This window comes from Festucalex cinctus, chromosome 3 (genome assembly GCF_051991245.1).
Source record: "Festucalex cinctus isolate MCC-2025b chromosome 3, RoL_Fcin_1.0, whole genome shotgun sequence".
Lineage (NCBI taxonomy): Eukaryota > Metazoa > Chordata > Actinopteri > Syngnathiformes > Syngnathidae > Festucalex > Festucalex cinctus.
The window spans coordinates 18,272,269-18,294,468 of NC_135413.1; the positions used below are offsets into that span (position 1 = coordinate 18,272,269).

The 22,200-nt window shown below is 38.9% G+C and overlaps 2 protein-coding genes across 4 annotated transcripts in view; both read left to right on the top strand.

Moving 5' to 3' along the window:
* ckap5 (cytoskeleton associated protein 5) overlaps positions 1 to 3,719 on the top strand; it is a 31,834-nt gene extending 28,115 nt beyond the window's left edge. For all 3 annotated transcript variants that reach the window (XM_077516348.1, XM_077516349.1, XM_077516350.1), the window contains 5 exons: positions 169 to 306; positions 645 to 728; positions 834 to 993; positions 1,068 to 1,186; positions 2,052 to 3,719. In XM_077516348.1, coding sequence (XP_077372474.1) covers positions 169 to 306; positions 645 to 728; positions 834 to 993; positions 1,068 to 1,186; positions 2,052 to 2,318 — 768 coding nt within the window. In that variant the 3' untranslated portion in view covers positions 2,319 to 3,719. The remainder of the gene's footprint in view (positions 1 to 168; positions 307 to 644; positions 729 to 833; positions 994 to 1,067; positions 1,187 to 2,051) is intronic.
* Positions 3,720 to 5,105: 1,386 nt separating this feature from the next.
* LOC144015900 (uncharacterized) lies at positions 5,106 to 21,818 on the top strand. The gene is made up of 24 exons (XM_077516351.1): positions 5,106 to 5,519; positions 6,214 to 6,447; positions 7,461 to 7,575; positions 7,647 to 7,820; positions 7,968 to 8,074; positions 8,171 to 8,308; positions 8,403 to 8,509; positions 9,619 to 9,683; positions 9,756 to 9,810; positions 9,904 to 9,924; positions 10,112 to 10,309; positions 11,097 to 11,184; positions 12,178 to 12,208; positions 12,302 to 12,374; positions 12,540 to 12,753; positions 12,832 to 12,901; positions 12,985 to 13,333; positions 14,784 to 15,253; positions 15,336 to 15,476; positions 15,570 to 15,610; positions 16,404 to 16,476; positions 16,581 to 16,667; positions 16,759 to 16,982; positions 17,108 to 21,818. The coding sequence occupies exons 2-24, from the start codon at positions 6,251 to 6,253 to the stop codon at positions 17,229 to 17,231; spliced, it is 3,162 nt and encodes a 1,053-aa protein (XP_077372477.1). The 5' UTR covers positions 5,106 to 5,519; positions 6,214 to 6,250; the 3' UTR covers positions 17,232 to 21,818.
* Positions 21,819 to 22,200: the final 382 nt, after the last annotated feature.

Below are 22,200 nucleotides of genomic sequence, written 5' to 3' on the forward strand. Positions count from 1 at the left end.
ATTGAAGTGAAATTTTGTTTTAGTACAGCATTAAATGTACCAGTAAAAATGATCAGTAATAGCGGAAGAATACTGTGTATATTGTAAATGTCACTTTAACCATGACAAATGTTCAAGCTTTTTTTTGTTTTTGTAAATGTAGTTACTGATCTTTTTCTTAATCGACAGATCCTGGACCACCTTTCAATGATTGAGAACCGAAATGAGTCTGAATTAGAGGCTTATTTGAGACGGTCTGTCAAACAATCGGGCAACCTGTTTGGTAGCAAGAGTGACCGAAGTAGCGAGAAGGGTAGTCTGCATGTGGTGAGTAACACACTTAATGCAAATGATTGTAAAATATCCAATTTACAACGGATATTCCATTTTCAGTGCGTATAATTAAATAGCTGATGGTATGAATACTTTTGAGTTATTGCTGCTAAAAAAAAAAATATCGTCATACATTTATTATTTGAATGTAAATTAAACTAAATCATTGCCTCAACATCTTTGAGGCGCCTGACATAAAATACAAAAAGCAAAATCACAGCACTAATTAACTGAAAGAAAAGACACTTTGAACCTTATGAAGTTTGAAGTAACATAATTTGTGAAAGTTCAAGTTTGAACATTCAGCATCGAAAATCAAATGTTGTTCCCAGGAGGACGGGATGTCAAAGGCAAAGGTCCGAGACATTCTCAGTGAAATCTTCAAGAAAATCGGCTCCAAGGAGAACACTAAAGAGGTCAGTGATCGTTTTGGCAGCAGTTCAGCTTGACACTGTACAATCTCCAGATATTGGAGCATCAGTAATCACATGTATTTAAAAATTGTACCTGAATGTCACCAGGGCTTGACAGAGCTGTACGAGTACAAACAGAAGTGTACCGATATGGACCTTGAGCCCTTCCTGAAGAGCACGACCCCGTTCTTCCAGAGTTATGTGGAGCGAGGGCTTCGGATGATCGAGTCGGAGCGAGAGGGCAAACCTCGCATTCAAAACCCAACAGGTGAGGAAATAGACAAAACGTGTTCCTGAGCTTTGTCCGCGCACAGAACTGTCAACTGATGTGTCATTCTGCAGTAATTGCACAGCATGCTGCTGACAACAATCTGAGCAGTAACGACGAAGATCTAAAGCCGGCCGTCTACTACGAGAGACTCAAGATTCTACGTCAGAGACAAGGCCTGGAAAACATCAGGGTGAGTCAAATCAAAGTTGCGGATGAAAGCCTTAGCTCAATCGTCACAAATGTCATTGTCTTGGCTCGTTAAGTTGCTCCAAGAGTTCACATGCACCTGTTTTGATTGTTTTTTTAGCTAGCACAAGCAAAAAATTCTATTGCATTAAAGAATTTCAGATTTATTATAGATAAATGTTTGTCTTAGATGTTAGGCTTGTACTCCAAAATTCAAGGCAATTGAACCATGAATTAATATGAATGAAAGTTTATGTACTTTAGAGTTAACTCACGAAACACTTTGACTTGCAGCCTTTGAAGCGTCAACTACAAGTTGACAAAATTTAACTAAACGAATATATGAACATAATTTGTATATGACTTAATTAACATGCTGCACTGAACTTATCTAGACACCATAAAGGGTGGTGTGAAAGTTTATTTATTTATTTTTTTGCATATTTGTCACAATTAAATCAAATCAGTCACATTAAGCCAAATAGTCCAAAAGAAAACACAAGGCAAAGTGCAGTTTTCAAATGGTTTTCATTAACTCATTTGGTCCCCAAAACGTATAAATACGTTCTATTTTAAATATATTAAGGGTCCCGTTTTTTTGTTTTTTTTTAAATGTTAGCATACAGAAGGCTTTAATGCAGCCTCTCAACCAGGACCATGATGAAAACAAGCTGTTTCCCCACAATTCTAAGCAAATTTTTGAATGATGGTGTTGTGTTGGAACAGTCTGTTAAGGTGGAGTTGTGAACACTGACCTTGAGTCAAGCGAGGCAATACCTTTTTTGTCGTTTGCAGGGAATCCCACCTAAGAAATATGCCCTATAATTTAGTCTTTGGACTGAAAAGTTATCTTTGCACATTTGTTGCAGAGCATCGGTAACAGCGGCGATGACGAGCCGCAACAGAGAGCCCCGATCTCCTCTCTGCTGTCATCCAAGCCGTCGGTGGCCTCGTCCACCGACATGCTCCAGAGCAAGCTGTCGCAGCTCAAAGAGTCCAGGGAGCTCTATCAGCAGGAGCACAACGCTCAGCCCCGCTCGCCGTCCAACGCGCACATCCGCTCGGCCTCGCCAGCGGCAAACGTGGGCGACCTGAAGGAACGTCTGGAGCGTATAAAGAAGAACAATCGGGAGTAGGAACTCCGCAAGTGTCTGTTGGCGGCGACTGGCATCCACGTTTTGCGGTTCTCTTCCTGCTCTCATTAGATGGACCTAAGAAGCATTTGGTACCTAAACACCACTTGTGTATAAAAAATGTCTTCTAATTCCAGTAGAAATCCCAGTTGAAGGTTTTTTGTTTGTTTTTTAAAGATGTTCATCTGTCTACTAAAGCTGCATTGAGTTACATTGTATGCAAATTGATGTCTCAGAATTGACAGCGCTCTCAACTGAGGGGAGTGCTTCTTGTTTTTATTCTATTAATTAAAAAGTTGCCAGACTTTCTCTTAAACAGGTTTTTGGTGTTTAAAGGCTGTATAACCACTGCTTTTACTGTGGATGACAAGTTGCACAGTCAACCCTAGTCTTGTATTGTCGCCATTCATAATACGCAGAGCCATATCGGTATGTGTTAAAGTCGATTGTGCTGTGCGTGGACTCGATATGGAACGATATTATCGCTATTAGGATAGCCATCCATTTTCTACACCACCTGTCCTTACGAGGGTTGTGGATGAGCTGTTGCCAATCATGGTTGAACCCTGGACTGATTGCAACCAAGCGCAGTATCACAATATTCCCAAGATATGTAAAACAATCTAATTACAGGCTACGTTAATTCTCAAAATAGTTGACAATGTTCTAGTAAACAAAATTCCCTCAGGCTAATACAGATACAGTAGAGCTGATTTTAGCAATAGTTATAAGAATACGCGCTAAATTTTGAGTGGCCAATAGATACAAACTTGTAAATTCAAGTTGTGTATACTTTATTGACTCATTTATATTACTTTTGGTCAGCTCAAGCGCTTCACCCACCTGATAGCCGTTTGTACTTGAAGCTCCAAAGACCAAGCATCTGCCACCCGAGGGCTAACGTCAGGGATACCCGCACCCCATTCCACAAACGCCACAGGAATGAATGGACACAGACTATGATTGTGTTTGTACTCGTTAACACACCTTTGTTATTTACGTGAAACGTACCGTAACCCGCTTTTTGTCACTCACTTCAGTCCCCCGTTCTCTCGCCGTGGGACAGTCCACGCACAGCTAAGCACATTAACGATGAGGATCATTTAGAGTTGAAATGTTATTGCCGTTTAGCAAGCTGTCGTAAACAGTTTCATCACTAGCGTGGGCACTGTGAGTCCCTGTAAATACTGTTTTTATGTACTAATGTAATGTCTTAGTTTAACAGCAAGACGTTTTCTTTGGGACATGAGTCCAGAGCCAATGAGTGTCATGAAAAGCGCTTCAAACCAACTGTTGTCATCCCACGGAAGGAAATTCTCGCTACCCAGGGGTTGAAAGAGCATGGCATTACGTCAGTGATTGTTTTTATTTTTGTCATGTAAATAAAGTTTACATTGCATAACATGCTTATTAATTACTGTTCCATCAAATATTTATCTAGTCATTGACTCATTACAAAAAAAAAAAAAAAAAAGTTATACATACATGCAGAGAAGAAAATTGATGCATAAAAAAAAAAAAAAAATGGAACCTTGCACTTTTGAACTACCTTTCCCCCCAAAATTACTGGAATTTTTACATTTATTTTTTCATGGGTGAACTCCACTAAAGTATGTCAACATATAATTTCAGAGAGAGAAGAAATTATTCCTGCACCCAAAAGCTAGAATTTGCGCTTTTCTAATTCAATGATTTGCATCCGATTGGTCAGCCACATGGTTTTAGACAGTGGTCTTTCGGGTTCTTCTTTACATAATATACATGTATATAGGACTAATTAATTCACATCAGTGACACAAATTTGGTTTATGCAGGAAACGGGTATAAATAATAGGTATCCAGCAGTGGAGCTGGTGGAAATCTTTAACAGAGGCCATAAATATAGTACACCCTCCATCACCGGCTGGCTCCGGGTTAACGGATTATTACTTGAACAGTTCATAACTTCTTTTTTTTTTTTTTTCTGCCTCCTGATTGTGTGTAATTCCGCTGTTGACCACTAGATTGCGGCAAACTACGTACTTTAGCTTGACGTGATTTTAGCTCAACCTAGATTTTGCTGGATTATTGCATGACCTACAGAAAGTGAAGTTAGTAGGTTCAATTTTAGAATATGTCTCTTTGGCTTTGGCAAGAAGTAATGTGTTTTATGAGATGCTGTTAGTTTGGAAAGAACATGATTTGTTTACTGTAAACTGAGTTGCACTCATATTTTATTTTAATAATCTATTGCTCTTGCTGTCTCAAGATGTTTAGATGTTCCCTTCCCCAACAAACATTTATGATCAGCTCATCAGCAAGCTCTGCGGAAGCATGATAATGACGCTGATCATTAGAATCGGGTGTGGATGAGGGAAACATCTAAAACATGCAGGATAGAGGCCCTCGATGAACGGTAGTGGTTCACTTGCCTGCCTTCAGTGCAGTCACTTTGGGTTCATGTTCCACAGTGCCTGTGTGAATGTGAGTCCAAATGTTCCCTGTAAATGTGTCTAACAATAGATCTCCACATTTAGAGCCAAAACAAAAGCAATTCCTCGGAATTTTAAGCAGTTTACCTGTTTCTGCATATCCAGTCAAGCGTTAATGAAACCGTGGGCGTCGCACACCTGTAACTCCCTCCCCTTGAAAGAAACCTTGACGTTTTAAATGACATCATTTGGTAGAGACAACTAATATATGCATAGGCGCGTGTGGTAATAAAGCTATCGAAACCAATGATGTCATGACTCGTCTGGATTTTCGTCCGTCTGGACTAAAGTGTAAATGCAGCCTATGATGCTCGTGCATGACTCGCGCAGGCTTGTACGAGCACGAGTGGACAGAAACTCCTCTGGCAAGAGGACGCTATTTACAGACTAGCAAAGAGGACTTTGACAATAAATCCATCTATCCATTTTCGTAACCGCTCGTTCCTCACAAGGGTTCGGGCTGTATGCGGGACACCCTGAACTGGTTCCCAGCCAATCGCCGGGCACACAGAGACAAACAACCCATCCACACCTTGGGACAATTTAGAGCGTCCAATTAACCTGCCATGCATGTCTTGGGAATGTGGGAGGAGACCGGAGTATCCGGAGAAAACCAACGGAGGCACGTGAAGAACATGCAAACTCCACCCAGGAAGGCCGAAGCCCGGACTCGATCTTCCCCCCTCTGCACTGGGAGGCGGACGTGCTAACCAGTCAACTACCGTGCTGAGAGGTAATAAATGTTCATTTAAAGATGCATTTTGCTAATGTAATAAAACATACGTACTAATTTATTGTAGCTACATGAAATGTAAATTACCAACTACAATATTAAAATCTGAAAAGTTTACTCAAGTTGAAAAATTAAGGTAACAATCAATACTGATCAGACTTATTCAGTCACAAACGTATTGAGACAGAATGTAGATCTGTAGCTTCTCTAGCCACTTTTCTCCACTGACCAACTTATTAATATAACATTTTAACTGATTAAAATGGCTGCAGTACACGTATTAAATCTTTTAGGAATAAAACGACCTTCATTTTAATCAAACTAACCCAATGAATCAGCCAAGCTTTAGATTAGATAACTAGCAAGCAAGCTAGCTAGCTAGCTAGCTAGCTAGATAGCTAGATAGATAGATAGATAGATAGATAGTCTTCATGGTACTCAGCTTTTAAAGGATGGTTGTGACATTTTTAAGTTGTCCTAAATAAAATACACTCAGGGCAAAAATTTCTGTTCGCAATCAATATATTATTAAGCTAAGACTGTTTTCTCTGTTTTAATTTAGACCAACGTATTAAAATAAGTTATCAATTGATTATAATGTGTTCATATGGAAAAAAAAAATATCTTTTTTTTTTTATGCATAGAAAGCCTTTGATTTTAAGCTGTACTATTAACGCCATGAATCCTTTTTTAGAGTGCACCCGAAAGCTTCGCTTCGCTGCTGTGTCAGAATGAAAAAACTATTCATGTTCACGAGGAGGAAGAAATCAATTGATGCACCTGACAGCGCTTCCATCGTCAACACTGCCAATGACATCAGAGAAAATGAGATGGGCAAGTTTCACAAGGCTGCCTGGCAGGGTGATGTGGACAAGCTGGAGCAGCTTGTCAAAACCGTTGACATCAATCTGTATGACAAGCAGAACAGGTCAGTGTGGCTACTGGTGTGCCATTTGTTCTATTTTCCCATGCGTAATTGGTGAATTAACTATAAAACCTAGACTAAGTGCAATTTCTAGAAAAATTGTGTGGGAATGCTGAAAGCCTAATGCTAAGATTTGAATGCATGTGGAATGCTTATGAAGTAAATTGAGAGATTGATTATGAAATTATAACTTCCTGGTTACTGGACAATACGCTTTACCAACTGTGCCACCGAGCAGTATCATAATGATGATAAGTCATATGTATGAAGTGGGCGTGGAAAGTGACACTTAGAAAAAGTTCACTGTCTGTCCCATTGAAAATGAATGGGGGGAAAAGTTGATATTTAACGTTAAATTGTGCAAATACTGTAAGTAATGTGGAATCAGGTGTGAATTTTTGAAGCTAGTTGAAATTTGAACAGTGTAAATCGGAAGTATTGTGTGGAAGTTGTTTCCCGGCAAAAAAGTGTGGAGAATAAAAATCACGATAACATAATTCCCAAAATAACTACCGTACAAAAATATAAATGACTAAAGATAAAAAGAAAACCTGCAGGGTTTAATTTTTTTCGTTAACTAAAATAACCTTGGTTTTAACAGATGTTATCTATAAGTCCAGACCTTCTCGAACAAAATTAGCTGCAGAATGCTGGGCCAATATGCAATTTATTCAAATTGAGTCAATTTTTTCCCATTTCAAATGATCCGTTCAAAAATCAATCTCAACATTGTACAATTTATTCATACTTCTGATCTGAAACCCAAACATCTTCAGTATACTGTACAACAAAAAAAAAAAAAAAAATTGAACTTGCCATTCCAATGCTTTTGAAGCAGACTGTAAGTGTACATATTAAATATGTAACTACAACTGCTTTCATTCCGCGGCATATCAGGGAGCTTAGTTTGCCTGAGTGGTGGGGCTCTTCCCAAAAAAGACGTAATGCTTGTATAATTTTACAAAAAAAAGAACAACAAAAAAAACATATATACTGTAAAATCTCTCTTGTTATAGAACAGCACTTCATCTTGCTTGTGCCCGTGGGAATGTTGCGGTGGTGGAATTCCTTATCGAGAAAAAGGCCAAGATCAACTTAGGTGACAATCAAAATAAGACTCCTTTAATGAAGGTAAGCTTGGACATCGATGGATTTTCTGGCTTGTTTTCTCCTGATCTGTCATTTTATTTTCATTTGATCAGGCAGTGCAAGAACAGCATGATGCCTGTGCCAACATCCTGCTGAAAAACAAAGCTGACCCCAATCAGTTGGACTCGGACGAAAACACAGCTTTACATCTGGCCTCAAGCACCCCGTCAATCTCCACTGTCATCTTGCTCGTAAAGCACGGCGCTGACGTCAACGCCAAAAATCGGGTGAGTTTTGAAAATCACTTGCTCTTTGATGATTCGGTGTTACTAGTGCAACAAACATGCCATTTTTAATATCTTGCGTATTGGTCTCCTTCAATCGCATTCATCAGTTGTTACATGTAAATAATCCAACTCTAATGGCATCTTCAGAAGGGCTTTTCACCTCTGACTGTGGCAGTCCAAGAGAACCACAGAGAAGTGGCAGAGTTTCTGTTGAAGAAAGGTGCGGATGTTAATATTTTGGACAGATACCAGAGGTTGGAAAACAACAAGTGACACACTTCTAATAGGTTTAAACGATTAATCTTATCAAGTGTATTTTGCTTGTGCGCCGTCTCCACACAAACCCACAGGTCACCGTTAATGATCGCTGCAGGCAACGGACACTTAGACATGATGAAACTGCTCTTAAAGTTTAAAGCCAATACTGAACTGAAGGATAACGAAGGACATTCAGCTGAGGATTATGTCGACGTGGAACACCATAATTCGTAGGTTGAGCTTCTTCTCTTTCCATCCCATTTTTTCGCTCATCTGTCTTCACAGACGCATGGTGATGTTTTTGTTCTCTTGGCTGCCCTCTAGCTGTAGCGCCCTTCTTACTGAGCACAGGAGGAAGCATGGCATCCAGGTCCAGTCAAGTCTAAGAAAAGCAAGGTCAAAATCCCTTGACCGTATCTCGAGCAAAGATGGTAAACACTTTATGTGTCTATTTTATATTAAGGATTGAGTAAACTTATCAAAGTGTCCAACTTGGTTTGGTGTATTCTAGTCTAAAAGAGGAAGTCAAACAAACAAACACAAAAATTATTACAACAATATTTAGCAGCAGAATCAAACTGTTTTTGTCCATTTCAGGGGGCGGCCATTTTGCCACTTGCTGTCGACTGAAAATGATATCACAGCTGTTCAGAGCTCAAGTAACGACCAATCATGGATCACTCGTTTTCTGAATTTGGTCATGTGACATTCACAATCTGAACAATGGTTGGTCGTTACCTGAGCTCTGAGCAACTGCAATATCATTTTCAGTTGACAACAAGAGGCAAAATGGCCGCCCCTTGAGATGGATAACAGGTTGCTGCTTAAGTCATATTCCACAAATGCAGTATTAATCAGATGTCTTATTTACCGTACACTAGTGGGGCTGGATAGAACACATTATTGTAATTGTATGTTTAAGACACATTTACTTTTACTGAAGTCTCTTTCTAGTATGACTGAGCCTGTTTACATCTCCAAAATGTACATGAATGGATACCCATTTATAATTAAAAGATGAAATGATAAAATATTTTCTTTCTATCATTTGTGGAAAATTAAAACATCAAACTTGGTTTGCTGTATTGGTGTGTCTTAAAGAGGTAGTAAAAAAAAAATACAACAATATTTAGCACCAGAATCCAACTGTTGTTATCCATTTCAGGGGGCAGCCATTTTGCCACTTGCTGTCGACTGAAAATGACACCACAGCTTGCTCAGTGCTCCGGTAACGACCAGTCACGGCTCACCTGTTTTCTGGATTTGGTCATGTGATGTTTGCAAGCTGAGCCATGATTGTCCATTACCTGAGCTATGAGCAACTGTGATGTCATTTTCAGTTGACAAAATGGCTGCCCCTTGAGATGGATAAAAATTGATGGCTTTTGCTCCTTAATTCACATTGCACAAACTCAATATGGATCAGAATACAGAGTTCAAAAGGACATCACTAGACGAGACAAACCAGCCATCTTGTTCAGCCTAAATGTAACCCTTTACTCGTTATTTTAAAAAAGCATATCATGTTTGGTGTTCACAGCAGTTGAAAATGTTGCCCGTGCGAGTTGCACAGGTGCTAACAAAGAGGGTCCAAAACAGATGGAGGTAAGCCTAACAGAATAATGAAATGCAGTATTAATTTAGTGGGTCTAATTTTCTTTTTCTCTTTGTCACCAGAGTGACATGAGCCAACTGCTAAAGTTTTTGGCGCAAATGGAAAAAGAAAGAAATGGTAAGTTGTGTAACCCTAATCAACAGTATCCTAGTGGGCAAATAACAGCAAAGGCATGCATGATTGTCTTTAACATCCCTTTCCTTCTCACAGACATTGAAGAAGCTGTTTCAGGTGAGCTTTACTAGTCGTATAAAGTACCTGAAAGTGTTTGTACTCTGTTACATTACAAGACTGAGTTTCACAATCTTCAATATAAAACCATTTTTCCATAGTTAGTTTAAGAAAAATCTTAGTCATATTTCAAGTTGTCTTGAGGTGTTCATTATATTAAACCTTATCTTTGTTGCTGTTGCGTCAGAATGGGATAAAACCAGCGATGCCAGCAAAAGAACAACGCATGCAGTCTCAGTGGCCTCTCAGATGTCCGAGGCAGGTTCCAGTTACTCTGTGGAGTTGAGGGAGATTGAGGTGCATCTAAAAACATCAAGGAAGAGCATCGCAGACGTCAAACCCTTGAGCCCACTACCTAAATGTCATTCAAAGAAGCTGAGTGAACGTAAGTTCTAGGCAGGTATTTGTCTTTCTTTCACATTTTGAGACATAACTTTTTATTATGCACACACCATTTAAACGAGATACAAACTTAATCATTACATGTGTGAGATTTGATAAAGTACAGTGCAGCCTTGTAATGCCAACGGTTTGACGCTTGAGCGAAATTAAAACTGAAAAGAATGAATGCTCCTTTTCGCTACTCAATCAATACTTTAAGGCATATATTCTTTATTCTCTGTGAAAAACGATTAGTATTATTTCAAATTATTGAGTCATCAACAATAATGGTGAATCATCTTGTGTTTATTTGTATGACCATATTATCCTGCCCCCCAGGAGGACATACAGCAAAAACACACTGTTTGATTCTATTAATAATTTTTTTTAATGATGGTATTGCTTTGTTTTCATGAAGCAAATTATTATATTAAGTGTGTTTTTATAATCACAAATTGTTTTGTTTTGGGTGAAATGGATAGTTGGCATTTCCACTCATTTCAATGAGGAAAGAGGATTTAAGATAGGAGTATTTTGAGTTATGATCATGAACCAATTAAACTCGTATCTCAAGGACACCACTGCATTCATACACATTTTCCTCAGATGATTTTTCTAATTTGGCATTGGTACTCTTCAGAATCTGATAATGACCCAGACGTTATACTTGCATCAGGCTTTGAGGTCAAAACGGAAGATAACCATCGTAAAAAGACTCAGGGAGAATTTGCAAACAAGTTTACTCGCACAATCGAGTCCAGTTCTCTTTGTAAGCACTTTGTCTTTCTCAGGCTCCCCTTATACATCAATAATGGCGAGCAACCAAAATCTCCCGGTGAACGATGACACTTTAAGTGATGGGTCGGACAATGATGGAAGGTATATTATATGTAGCATCTTGTTTGTATTTATAATTTGTAATTGTGTTCTTCTTGAGTATAATGCGGAAAGTGTGTTGTAAAAGTAGGTCAATTTTAAATAGTAAAAATACAGTGGAACCTCCAAAGTTGAACACAATCTGTTCTCCACAATTGTTTATTTTATTATTATTTTTATTCCATAGTTAATAAAGCAAAGGCATTTATTTTCAAGCTATAACTGCTGGCATCATAAACATTTGTTAGCTCTACAAGTGTTATTTTTCAAACATATACTTTTACAAATACTTTGTCCTGCACTCCCAAAAACATATTTATGCTGTTTTTTTTTTTTTTTTTAATGCTAGAGCATACAGAAGGCGTTGATGCACCTTCTAACATGAAGAGGTGACTTAGAGCAATGGTAGTTCTTACAACAAATGGCCAGCATGTGGAAGCAGAGTATAAGAGATCAGCCAGAGCCATGTTGTAACAAGCTCCTTTCCCCACTGTTTTAAACAGATTTGTGAATAATGATGAAACTTAAACTATATTCTAATGCTAATTGTTGCAAAACGGAAACAGAAACATACTTTTTTCCTGATGAAAAAAGAGAGACTAATCTTTCTTTTGGTAGGTTCCATGTTTTTATAGAAATAGAACACAAGATTCAGTGGGCCTTGCAAAATCAGTCAAAATCCAGTGAAACAGCCAGGAGCGAGGGGGTTGCTTCAGTGTAAATGGCTGGGAGTGAATGAGTTAACAATTTTTATGGGCAGCTTTGATTGAAGTCCCAAATTGTTGACTTTTGCTGTGTTCAACTTGGAGCTTGCACATCTGGGTCATCTGGTCGATACCTTGAAAACCTTGTAGCAGACATCCAAGTGGAAATTATTAACCATGTATGATGATGCTTTATTTCCACAAAAGAAAAAACGTGTTCTGTCTGATGCGGAGGTAAACAAAAATAAAAAACAATGTTTTTCTGCAATAACTTTCTGTTTGATGGCAACAGGTCGCAGCCCAAACAAAAGCTTCAAAAACAGGTAAACAAGATAGTAAAAAGGGTCTGTCTGTTTAAAAAGTGAAATTTAATACAGTTTGTGGCCCAATAACATGTTATGTATTCACATATTCAGCACATTGACGATATGGAGATCTCTGAAGAAACTGATGCGCTCACATCCTCATCAGATGGGGTTCTGGATGAAGGTGAGCTTTCCCGTCCCACACATCAGGTCCTCATCTGCAGTTAATGTAATGCCAGACAATATGTAAATTATGTCATTGTTTAGAAACTTGAGAACAAAATATCGCAGTTTTTATCGTCTGTACGTACGCATCCTCATATGCTGTACTTTGTCTTATTTTCACCAGATAACCCATTTAAGATGAAGCTGGACAATATTATGAGCCAACAAAATATTAAGCACCCCATCCTGAAGCCAAACGACCATCAAGGCTACGCGGATAAGGTGACCAAACTAAAAGAAGAGAAGGCACAGTTAAATAACAAAATGGAGGTTAAAGATGGTCAGTGTGTCATGGAGCACAAACTCATGCAAAGGGGAAAAGACCTCTCAAATCTCAGGTACAACCATTTTTCTTGAGGCAATCCTCTCTGTAGTGGTCTTTGAGCTCTGCTGAGCAAGTCTGTCAACATCAACAGATCATCGTCAAATCAACAAAAGGAAGACTCCCTCAATAAGACCAGTATGGCCCACGTCAATATTACCAGGGTGAGGAAGAACAGTATCCGGTCGCTGGGTAATTGTTCAAAAGCTGCAAAGTGGATTTTGTGTGTTTCATCTCCCCCCCCCAGCTTGAAGAGGAACTCCGACAGACCCGTGCGCAGTTGGCTCGGGAACGTTGCACAAATGCACAACTGCAGCAAAAATTAAAGGGTCAGGACTTCAAGCAACATACCATGGAAAAGGACTACAAAATAACGCAAGCCCGAAGTGTTATGGAATGGAACAATGTGGTTACGGGATTAAAGTATGATGTGAGGCTAGCGAATGACCGACTGGCTACTCAGTGTCAAGCTAATAGTGTATTGGAAGCCAAGACTCAGGACCTCAGCTCCCGCCTGGCAGAGGCTGAGCAAGTTCGGGAGAAAGCTCTGCTCCAAGTGAAGGAGGAAAAGCAGCGAGTGAAAGACAAACTTGCAAGTGAGTAGCGGTGGTGTTGGACTTTTCTTTTGCCATAGGATTTGACCATTTCTGGTCATTATCAGCTGGGATAGGCTCATAAATGGCCCTTGAATGGTGTTAGCAAATGTACAGGGCTCTAATAATGATCCACGCTAGCTTGTTTACATATTTTGTAACCTCAAGGCAAACGGGAAACAGCCATTGCAAATAATTTGACGCCTTTCAGGTGTTGTAGCTATCATAGCTCACCAATAATTTAGCTTGACAGCGGATGGTTATACTCAAGGTAGCACAGGTTGTGTTTTAGCAATAAACATAACTACATGCTTTAATGTAAAGCATTTAATAAATGTTTGCGTATGACTTTCAGAATATTTGTTGAATATTTGGTCAAACTACTGGGGTCATTTTTTTCTTCATCGTAAAACAAGTAATTACCTTATGAGACAAAGAGGAGGATGAGCGCGTGCAGTGGTCCAATAAATGTTTAAGATGTCATCATAATATTAAATGTTGAAAGAATTAACACATAACAGGGGCTTTTCAAATTTGGCGGGCAAAACTTTTTTTTTTACTTTTTTTTTTACAGAGCTCAGAATGGTTCATTCGGTAGTCTTACCGATTCAACGTCTTATCATCATTGCTCTCTCTCTTTCTTTTTTTTTCTTACGTGTATGTGTGCGTGCGTTTGCGTGCGTGTGCGTGCAAATACGTGTAAATTTATACTCATTAATTCACCTAAAACCTCATAAAAATCCCATTACCCTTCACCTTAACCAGGCGGGCAAAATATTTTGATCAAAAGCCTTTTTAATGAACTCATTCACTCCCAGCCCTTTTCACTGAAGCAACCTGCTTCGCACCCGGCTGTTTTACTGGATTTTGACTGATCTTGCAAGGCCCACAGAATTTTGTGTTCTATTGCTATAAAAACATGGAACCTACCAAAAGAAAGATTAGATTAGATTAATCATATTAGTATTTTCTTTCATCAGGAAAACAAAGTATAGTTGTATCTGTTTCCGTTTTGTAGCAATTAGCATTAGAATATAGCGTTGTAGCTTCATCAATATTCACATTCCTGGTGAAAACACTGACAAAAAGAGCTTGCTGCAACATGGCCCTGGCTGATCTCTTATACGCTGCTACTACGTGATGGCTGTTTCGTAATAACTACCATTAGTTTTAAGCCACCACTTCATGTCAGAAGCATCAAAACCTTCTGTATACTCTTGCATAAAAAAACAAAAACAAAAAAACAAAAAGAAAAAAACGTGTAAATATGTTTTTGGGAGTGAAGGATAAATTATTTTTAAAAAATGTGTTGTACACGTTTTGGGGTTTAAACGAGTTAAGTGATTAATCGTAATGTGATGAATCTGATTAAAAAATGTAATCGTTTGACAGCTCTATTCAATTGTAAAAGTATCAAATGACTTGACTAGCCCTAATTAAATGATCTTTCCAGGTGAGACGGCCAGTCTACAAGAGGCATTCTCCCAGAAGCTGTCCAAGTTGAAGGCATATGCCAGCTCAATGGAGAAGAAGGTCGAGAAAGTGGAGGCGCAGCTGATGGAGAAGGACGAAGAGAACGCCACCCTGCAGCATGAGATAGACCAGATGAATGCGCGCGTTAAAGAGCTGGAAGAGCTTCTCTGGGCCGAGAAGGACCTGGTCAGCTGGGCCAGTGCGCGCCCAGAGGCCACGCAGGAGCTCCTCAGCAAAGCCGAGAGTGAAACCATGCTGGACGAGTGTGTTGTAAAGGAGACCGCCGTGACAGATACCCAACAGTGTTTCACTGACATTTTGTCCAAGCTTCGCTCCGACTGTGCGGACAAAGTCAAACTCATGCAGGACAAGAATCAGGATCTCGAAGCAAAGGGGGACGAACTTCGAAAACATATCCACCGATTACAGGAGGAGAAAAATCAAAGAGAGGTGACGTCGTGTCCACGTGCAGTCAGATGGTTTCACGTTTGGGCAATCACCGTCTAAATGTTGTGTTTTTGTGCTGGTCCAGACGAGTCAGAAGAAGTTGCAGGCCAAGTTAGCTGACTTGTTGAAGAAGCTGTCAAAGTGTGACGAGATGTTAGCGTTCCATAAGCGATATCGCCACGACTACGAGGAAGAGAAAGCTCGGCTCCACAAAGAAGTAGACAAGGTAAAAAAAAACAAACAAGTTTGTTGTTGTTGTTTTCCTTACTGAAAATAACGAACACAATGTTGCTGATGAAACTTGTGCTATGTCATGTAGATGGGGGAAGACGTCAAACAGCTAGAAGAGGTTGTGCACAGGTACTGGACACACCACGGAACAGTCTTGGGAAAGCCGTTTAACGTTTCTCTAGTAGAGTATGATTTTTTTTAATTATTTTTTTTATAATGTCACATCAGCAAAGGTAAAAAAAAAAAAGTAAATCCCATTTTTGTTTATCTAATCTCGCATTTAAAAATCCTGTGACTAATACACACGCATGCGTAATACACTTTTAAATGGTGTACTTAGAACTAGACTGCAATTTCTGGAGAAATTGCGTGGGAATGCTGAAAGCTGAATGCTAATAGCTGAATGCTAAGATTTGAATGCATGCTTATGAAGTAAATTGAGAGAGAATTTTATATATATATATATATATATATATATATATATATATATATATATATAAACAACACCTAAGTATTGGTAATCGTCTCTAAACAATGTAAAAAAATTTTCATTTCTTTTTAAACCCCTCAACCCCCTCACGTCCTTGGAATGTGTGTGTGTGTATATATATATATATATATATATATATATATATATATATATATATATATATATATATATATATTTTTTTTTTTTCTTCTTTCACAAAGGTGTGTTATTCGTGGGATTTTACAGTCCTGAAAGATTCCATGCGAGTTTTTTTTTTTTTTTTTTTAATTCTTGAGAATATTTAGGCCTCTGTTTATGAGGCACACATTTGTTTGTATTCTACAATTTGGGCCCGAGCTCATGTTTTGGAAACATCCAATCTTTTTTATGTTATTTTTGAATCATATACTGTATATGTCAACAATATTTTCTCACTTGTTTGAACGAATTAAGGCAACAAGCGGTACTGAAGGATGCTAAGAGGAGATTGCGAGATCACCAAGCAAGGGAAATAGAGACACAAAAGGTTTGTCTTTAAATTACTGTGCTTTAAACCTCGGCAGTGAGTCTGTAGTTGTGCCTCATATTTGCTGTTTGTTTCATGTGTCCTTCCACGGCCATCTGGAGCAGCATGCGATACAGTACCGCCGTGAAGTCGAGGAGAAGGCCAGACAGGAAATCCAGAAAAAAATACACGAGATCAACCTATTCTTAAAGGTACACAAACCCATAAATGATGATTAAAAAAAAAAAAACAAGACCACGACACTAGCATAGTCAGCATTTGTTCGGTGGTCTGCTCTCCCAGTCCCAGGCAGTAAAGTACGAGGCACAGAACCAGACAAAAACCACAACCGAAGTCAGCCTGCGCTCCATGATCCAAGAGCTGAACGGCAAACTGAAACTAACTCGAAGCACTCAGCACGACACCATCACCCAAAAAGACGCCTTAGAGGAAGAGCTGAAGCGATACCGGCGGATGTACAGGGATGAGCGATGGCAGCACAAGTGTCTCATTAACAACATCAACAGGTCAGAACGTGCACAGTTTGAGCAAAAACATTTCTCCTCATGAAATTATGAATAAATAACAACAATCGATATCAGTACCACGTATTTATCTGGCAAAAAGGCAAAATGTTTGCTTCCTGATGCAGGAGTTACAGGCAGCTCTCAGAAGACTTGCTCAGCAAGCACTGCAAATCTCTTATCGCTTCGGCAACCCCCAAGGCCCAGAATCCTCCATCCTGTGGTTACAGTACAGAGCAGCAATGTGGATGATTACCAGTCCAAGGTTTGCAAAGCCACTAATTACATTAGCTACACCTATATGGGAAAGGTTAAGTCTTCTTCACGTGTGTATGTATTCTTCTTGTTCTTCTGCCTATTACACCAACACAGACTTTTGTCCACATGCACATACATGTCTAACCATGCTCTTATAAAGGAGACATATATGGTGCATATGCAGAAAACAGGGGTGCCTTGAGATATGATTGACCCGATTTAAGTTGTGAGTTTTTCCAACATAGGCTAGGATTTTAAAGACTCGAGCACTTTATGGTCATATTCTCAACTCACTTCACGCAGCAGTTTTGGCAGATAGTTAATGATTTAATTTTGTCCATCTCCATGTGTATCACTGTCTGTATTATACTGCCCCCAGGTGGCCAAGGCACGCACACTAGAAAGAGCTGCACAGTCGCAATGAATTATGATGCACAAACTATATCATTCGTTAGTCTATTTATTTTAATTGTTATTGCCATATTTTTTTTTATATATAAAGTACAAAATTAAAACCTGATAGTAAAGGCAAAAGTTTTTGGAATCTGAACAAATCAGGTCAAACAGCATCATGGAAATCAAAAAGTATAGTAAATAGATATGAAATAAGCTACAGTATTTGCTGTGAAACAAACTTACAATATCAAGAATATTATGAAACGTTATTTGAACTCAATTACATGAAAACACTATAAAAATTGAAGTACATTCATGCAGAAAATATTCACATTTATTGATGTTTCCCACATTTTGTTACAGCCCAAACTTCTAAACACAAAACCCCATCATGACTGTGTATATTTACAATTTATGACATGTATATAAGTTTATTTGAGACGTGAGTCTGGAACTGATTAACGGAATTTCTCTTCATTTCAATGGAGAAAGATGATTTAAGAGCCGAGTGTCAGGGAATGAAAATAACTTGTATCTGAAAAGTATTTGTTTGAATCTATATTCTAATGGACCGTCCACGCTATATTTTCTTGTGAAATTATATCTTCATTCTCTTGTGAACTCATGAAAGTTTAATTCGATCAAATGACATTTAACTGACTTCTTATAATAGTCTATAAACTTAGCGTACTGATGTAAAATGCATTTTTTTCCCTCATTACATCAAATTAATTCTTCCCCCCCAATTTTTTTTCTCCTTACAATATCAAAATTATGTTCTCATAAAAGTTCATCCTATCAAAATTACACCCTTTACACCCAAAGCAACTGTTTTGATTATTTTGACTTTCATTCAACTCCATGATTCTTGGACTGTATTCTTTCCTGTTCTGCGTCAATCCAATATTCCATCACTGACAATGACAGACACCGTTTCTAATAAAGCAAAGTAAATTATTATAATTTTGTTGTGGAAATGTGTCACGAGGAAGCATCCAACTTCACATAATTTATCCAGTTTTGTTCACCTATCCATGATAGTGATAGACAGTGACAGGCAGCGCAATTAAATGCTCTTCCATTAGATTCCAACAGCAGATACTGCGACAAGATAGTTATTTCAATATTCATACTTTTTTCATTGTAAAATGGGTGCCTTGGCTAAATATAGGTTGAGAAACACTGCATTAAAACAAATAATGGCTGAGAACTGGAGATGGCTAACTTCAGTTTTGTCACTTTCAAGTAGGGTTGCCAACCGTCCCTTGAAATACGGAATCGTCGCGTAATTAGAACTATAAGTACGCGTTCCGTTTTGAGTTGTCAAGGGACGCACTTTGTCCCGTAATACCGCGAGAGTCAGAAATAGTCCGTAAAATGTTAATGGAATTAATTAACTAAAGTGCCCTTTATGTGACAACTTACAGTAAAAGTTCCAAGGACTTCCTGCTCTGACCAATGAGCTGACAGCACATTCATTTAGTATGACGAAACAGAATCCGCTCATATTATTGGTCGACGTCATGTTGCTTGCGGAAGTAGCGCAAGAGGGCGCGGCAACGCGATCGGGCTCCGGTGGAGGAACCGTCACTTGACATCGGTGCCGGTTGGCGTGGGTTAACTTCGCCGCCTGGGAGACCATGTGTGTAGCTTACAAGATGTAAGCTTGTGTGAGTGCTGATCCAAACAAACAAAAAAACACACGATAGGTCGCAGCAGAAATGATTGCAAAAGCACGTAGCGAGGACTGGGAAGCAGAAAACACATGGTTGAAAAAGTGTGAGCAAACATCCATCAAAGGCACTATACTGGCTGCTGGGGTACTTTTACCATAGCCAATGGTGGGCTGACTGATCTCAAGTAACATGTTTACAGTGGTGGACACATGGAATACTGTACAACAAGGCACAACAAAACTTGGGAGCCCAAGAAAAAAATGGTGTCCACCAGGCAACGCCAGCGATAAATATGGTATGTAAAGAATGATTCTTTAACCCTCTGATTAAGCTTAATATGGAAATGTACAATGAATGTCAGCGTTGTATGGAAAACCTAATATTTTTGGGGTGTTATAAACAAGTTAAATTGATAGACAAGTACGTTAAAATAGATCATCTGTAAAAGTAATCATTGATAAATAATACACCGACTTACACTGATTGTAAGTTAAAACAGGTTTGTATAATATTTTCTCTGCATACAGTTGCTATGACACTTTATAAATATATAACAGTAAAAATGTCTTTTCTAATTTAGGCAATCGATATACGACACTAAATCTATACAGTTAAAAAATGCTCTCCCCCCCCTAATTTAGAAGTGATTGCTGCAGAGGTAGCCAATCTCTATCACATTCACATTGTAAGCATGGTTTAAGTAATAACTCATCTGACTGTGCTCTAAAGGTTGACTGATCAGAACACTGAATGATGATGATAAAATATAAATGGGAAAATAATCTCCACATAATCTGACATTGGGCTTAATTTAAATTACAGATGAATGTTATACTTATTAGTGTTTTATATTAATGTATACATTTTTAAGTTAAGTAGGAAAGTTTTTTGTTTGAGAGATATTTATTTTGATAAGTTATTCTGTTAGTTTGTATTAAAGTACATTTCTGGATAACTTTTCCATGCGTTAATATCATTCAAAAATATGTTTCCTATTCAACTCAGGTTTAAATAGTCAAAAATTGTTTCAACTACACCAAAAAAAAAAAAAAAAAAAAAAAATCACGCAAGGTTGAAGGTAATCAGTAGTGTTGTTCCGATACCGTTTTTTGGCTCCCGATTCCGATACCCAGCTTTGTAGTATCGGCCGATGCCGATACCATATCGATACCTAAGGTTTTTTTCCTCAACATGAAAAAGCTGTCCTGCCATTGGTTCAGAGCATTCAAGGACCAATAGGATATCTTAGATCGGCAAGCGGTGAGTATGTCACATATCAGTGGATGCCGTGCACGAGCAAGACACAAGATGCTGCATCCAAAATCCTATATTAGCGTTGGAATTAATGGTATCGGCATGTTACTTGTTAGTAGTCACCGATACCGATGCCACTGTTTTAATGCAGTATCGGGGCCTCTGCCGATACCAGTATCGGTATCGGAACAACACTAGTAATCAGGGCGAACATCCTTATCGATGAGGTGTCCCTTATTTATTTTTCAAGGAGTTGGAAACCCTACTTTCAAGGTAAGTGCAGAAATGACTAGAGACAAGGCATAGCTTTCAAATAAACATATTACCCCTGCGTTTAGGCTATAATCACGACTTAAACTTGCTAAAAAAGAAACCGCAGGATCAGCATACAAGTGGAGCGGACAGAAAGGTTTGTGCTACTACTACTGCAGAACTCTCAATTAAAAACCTGTATGAATATGTGGAGCGGTGGGGATTTGTTTCATCGGCATGTGATGCGGGTGATCTGCTTAATCTTTTTCATTTGTTCAGTTAAAGTCGCCAGTTTAACGAACTTCAGCGGCGCTGGAGAGGGAGGTGTCCTCACGCAGCGAGTTGGAGAGGACGACGAGGCAGTTTGTCGTTACATCTGTGGGGAAAAAAAAAAGGGCACTTAAAATGAAAATGTTTGTACCCTCCCCGATGCCCCCGACATCCAGTATCATATTCCGGAAGTGGAGGTGCGTGAAAAGCCCGCCAGAAAAAGAAATAGAGATCCGGACGTCACGTGACTATTTCTCTGAACACGCCCCCTCTGGCAGGAAAGTTGCGATGCCACGTTAACAGACTACAATGCCAAGGAGGGATAAAACTAGCTTTTATCCGTCAACTTTGTACCCAGTAGCATTGACACTCGCTTTGATGAAAAGGACATGATATACACGCGTGAGGTGGACAGGTTGGATGATATTACTATTGCAGACGAAGTGTCAGCAGTGCTTTTTTAACAACTCGGAGACACTGCTACATGAAATGACCTCCTCTCTTACACTGGTGAGTGCTTGCAAATGTGACCATAGAAAGGATTTACAAGTTTGTACAGTCCAGATTTATTTTCCCTTTATGTGTGGTCAAAATGTCATTGATATCAGTTTCACGCAAGTCTTGGCAGTGTTATTTAAGTATGTTAGCAACTTAGCATCAGCTAATTCAGCTGCCACTGACTATGTGTGAGTATATGGTGTTGGTCAGTTATTAAATTCAGCTGTGTATGACACGTTTTTTTTTTTTTTTTTTGTTTGTTTTTTTTTTGCCACTTTTTTTCTCAATTTATTTTTAGTTTGCCACTGCCCTTCACTTTTTTTTGACACCCACACACACTTCACACTGCCCCCCCCCAAACCCTTCTTCTTTTAAAAACAGCATGCGAAATGATCTTCATTCACACACTGGTTGAAGGCCCACGTGTTTCATTTGGCTGGCCCTACGGATTCTTCGGACTTTGGATCCCCTTCTGCATGCCACTCACTCGAGGAAGTCAGCGAGACGCGAGTAAACCAATCAACAGTTGCAAGTTGCAACTGTCATTTGCAGTTATGTAGTTGTCCACAAGGTGGAAGAACGCACCCAATCATTATGTTTTATGAGTTCTCAAGCGA

Coding starts and splice junctions, on each gene's coding strand:
- LOC144015900 (XM_077516351.1), top strand. CDS start 6,251: ATGAAAAAACTATTCATGTTCACGAGGAGGAAGAAATCAATTGATGCA. Junction 9,925..10,111: donor CATTGAAGAAGCTGTTTCAG/GTGAGCTTTACT, acceptor CTGTTGCGTCAG/AATGGGATAAAACCAGCGAT. Junction 15,477..15,569: donor TCCACAAAGAAGTAGACAAG/GTAAAAAAAAAC, acceptor TATGTCATGTAG/ATGGGGGAAGACGTCAAACA.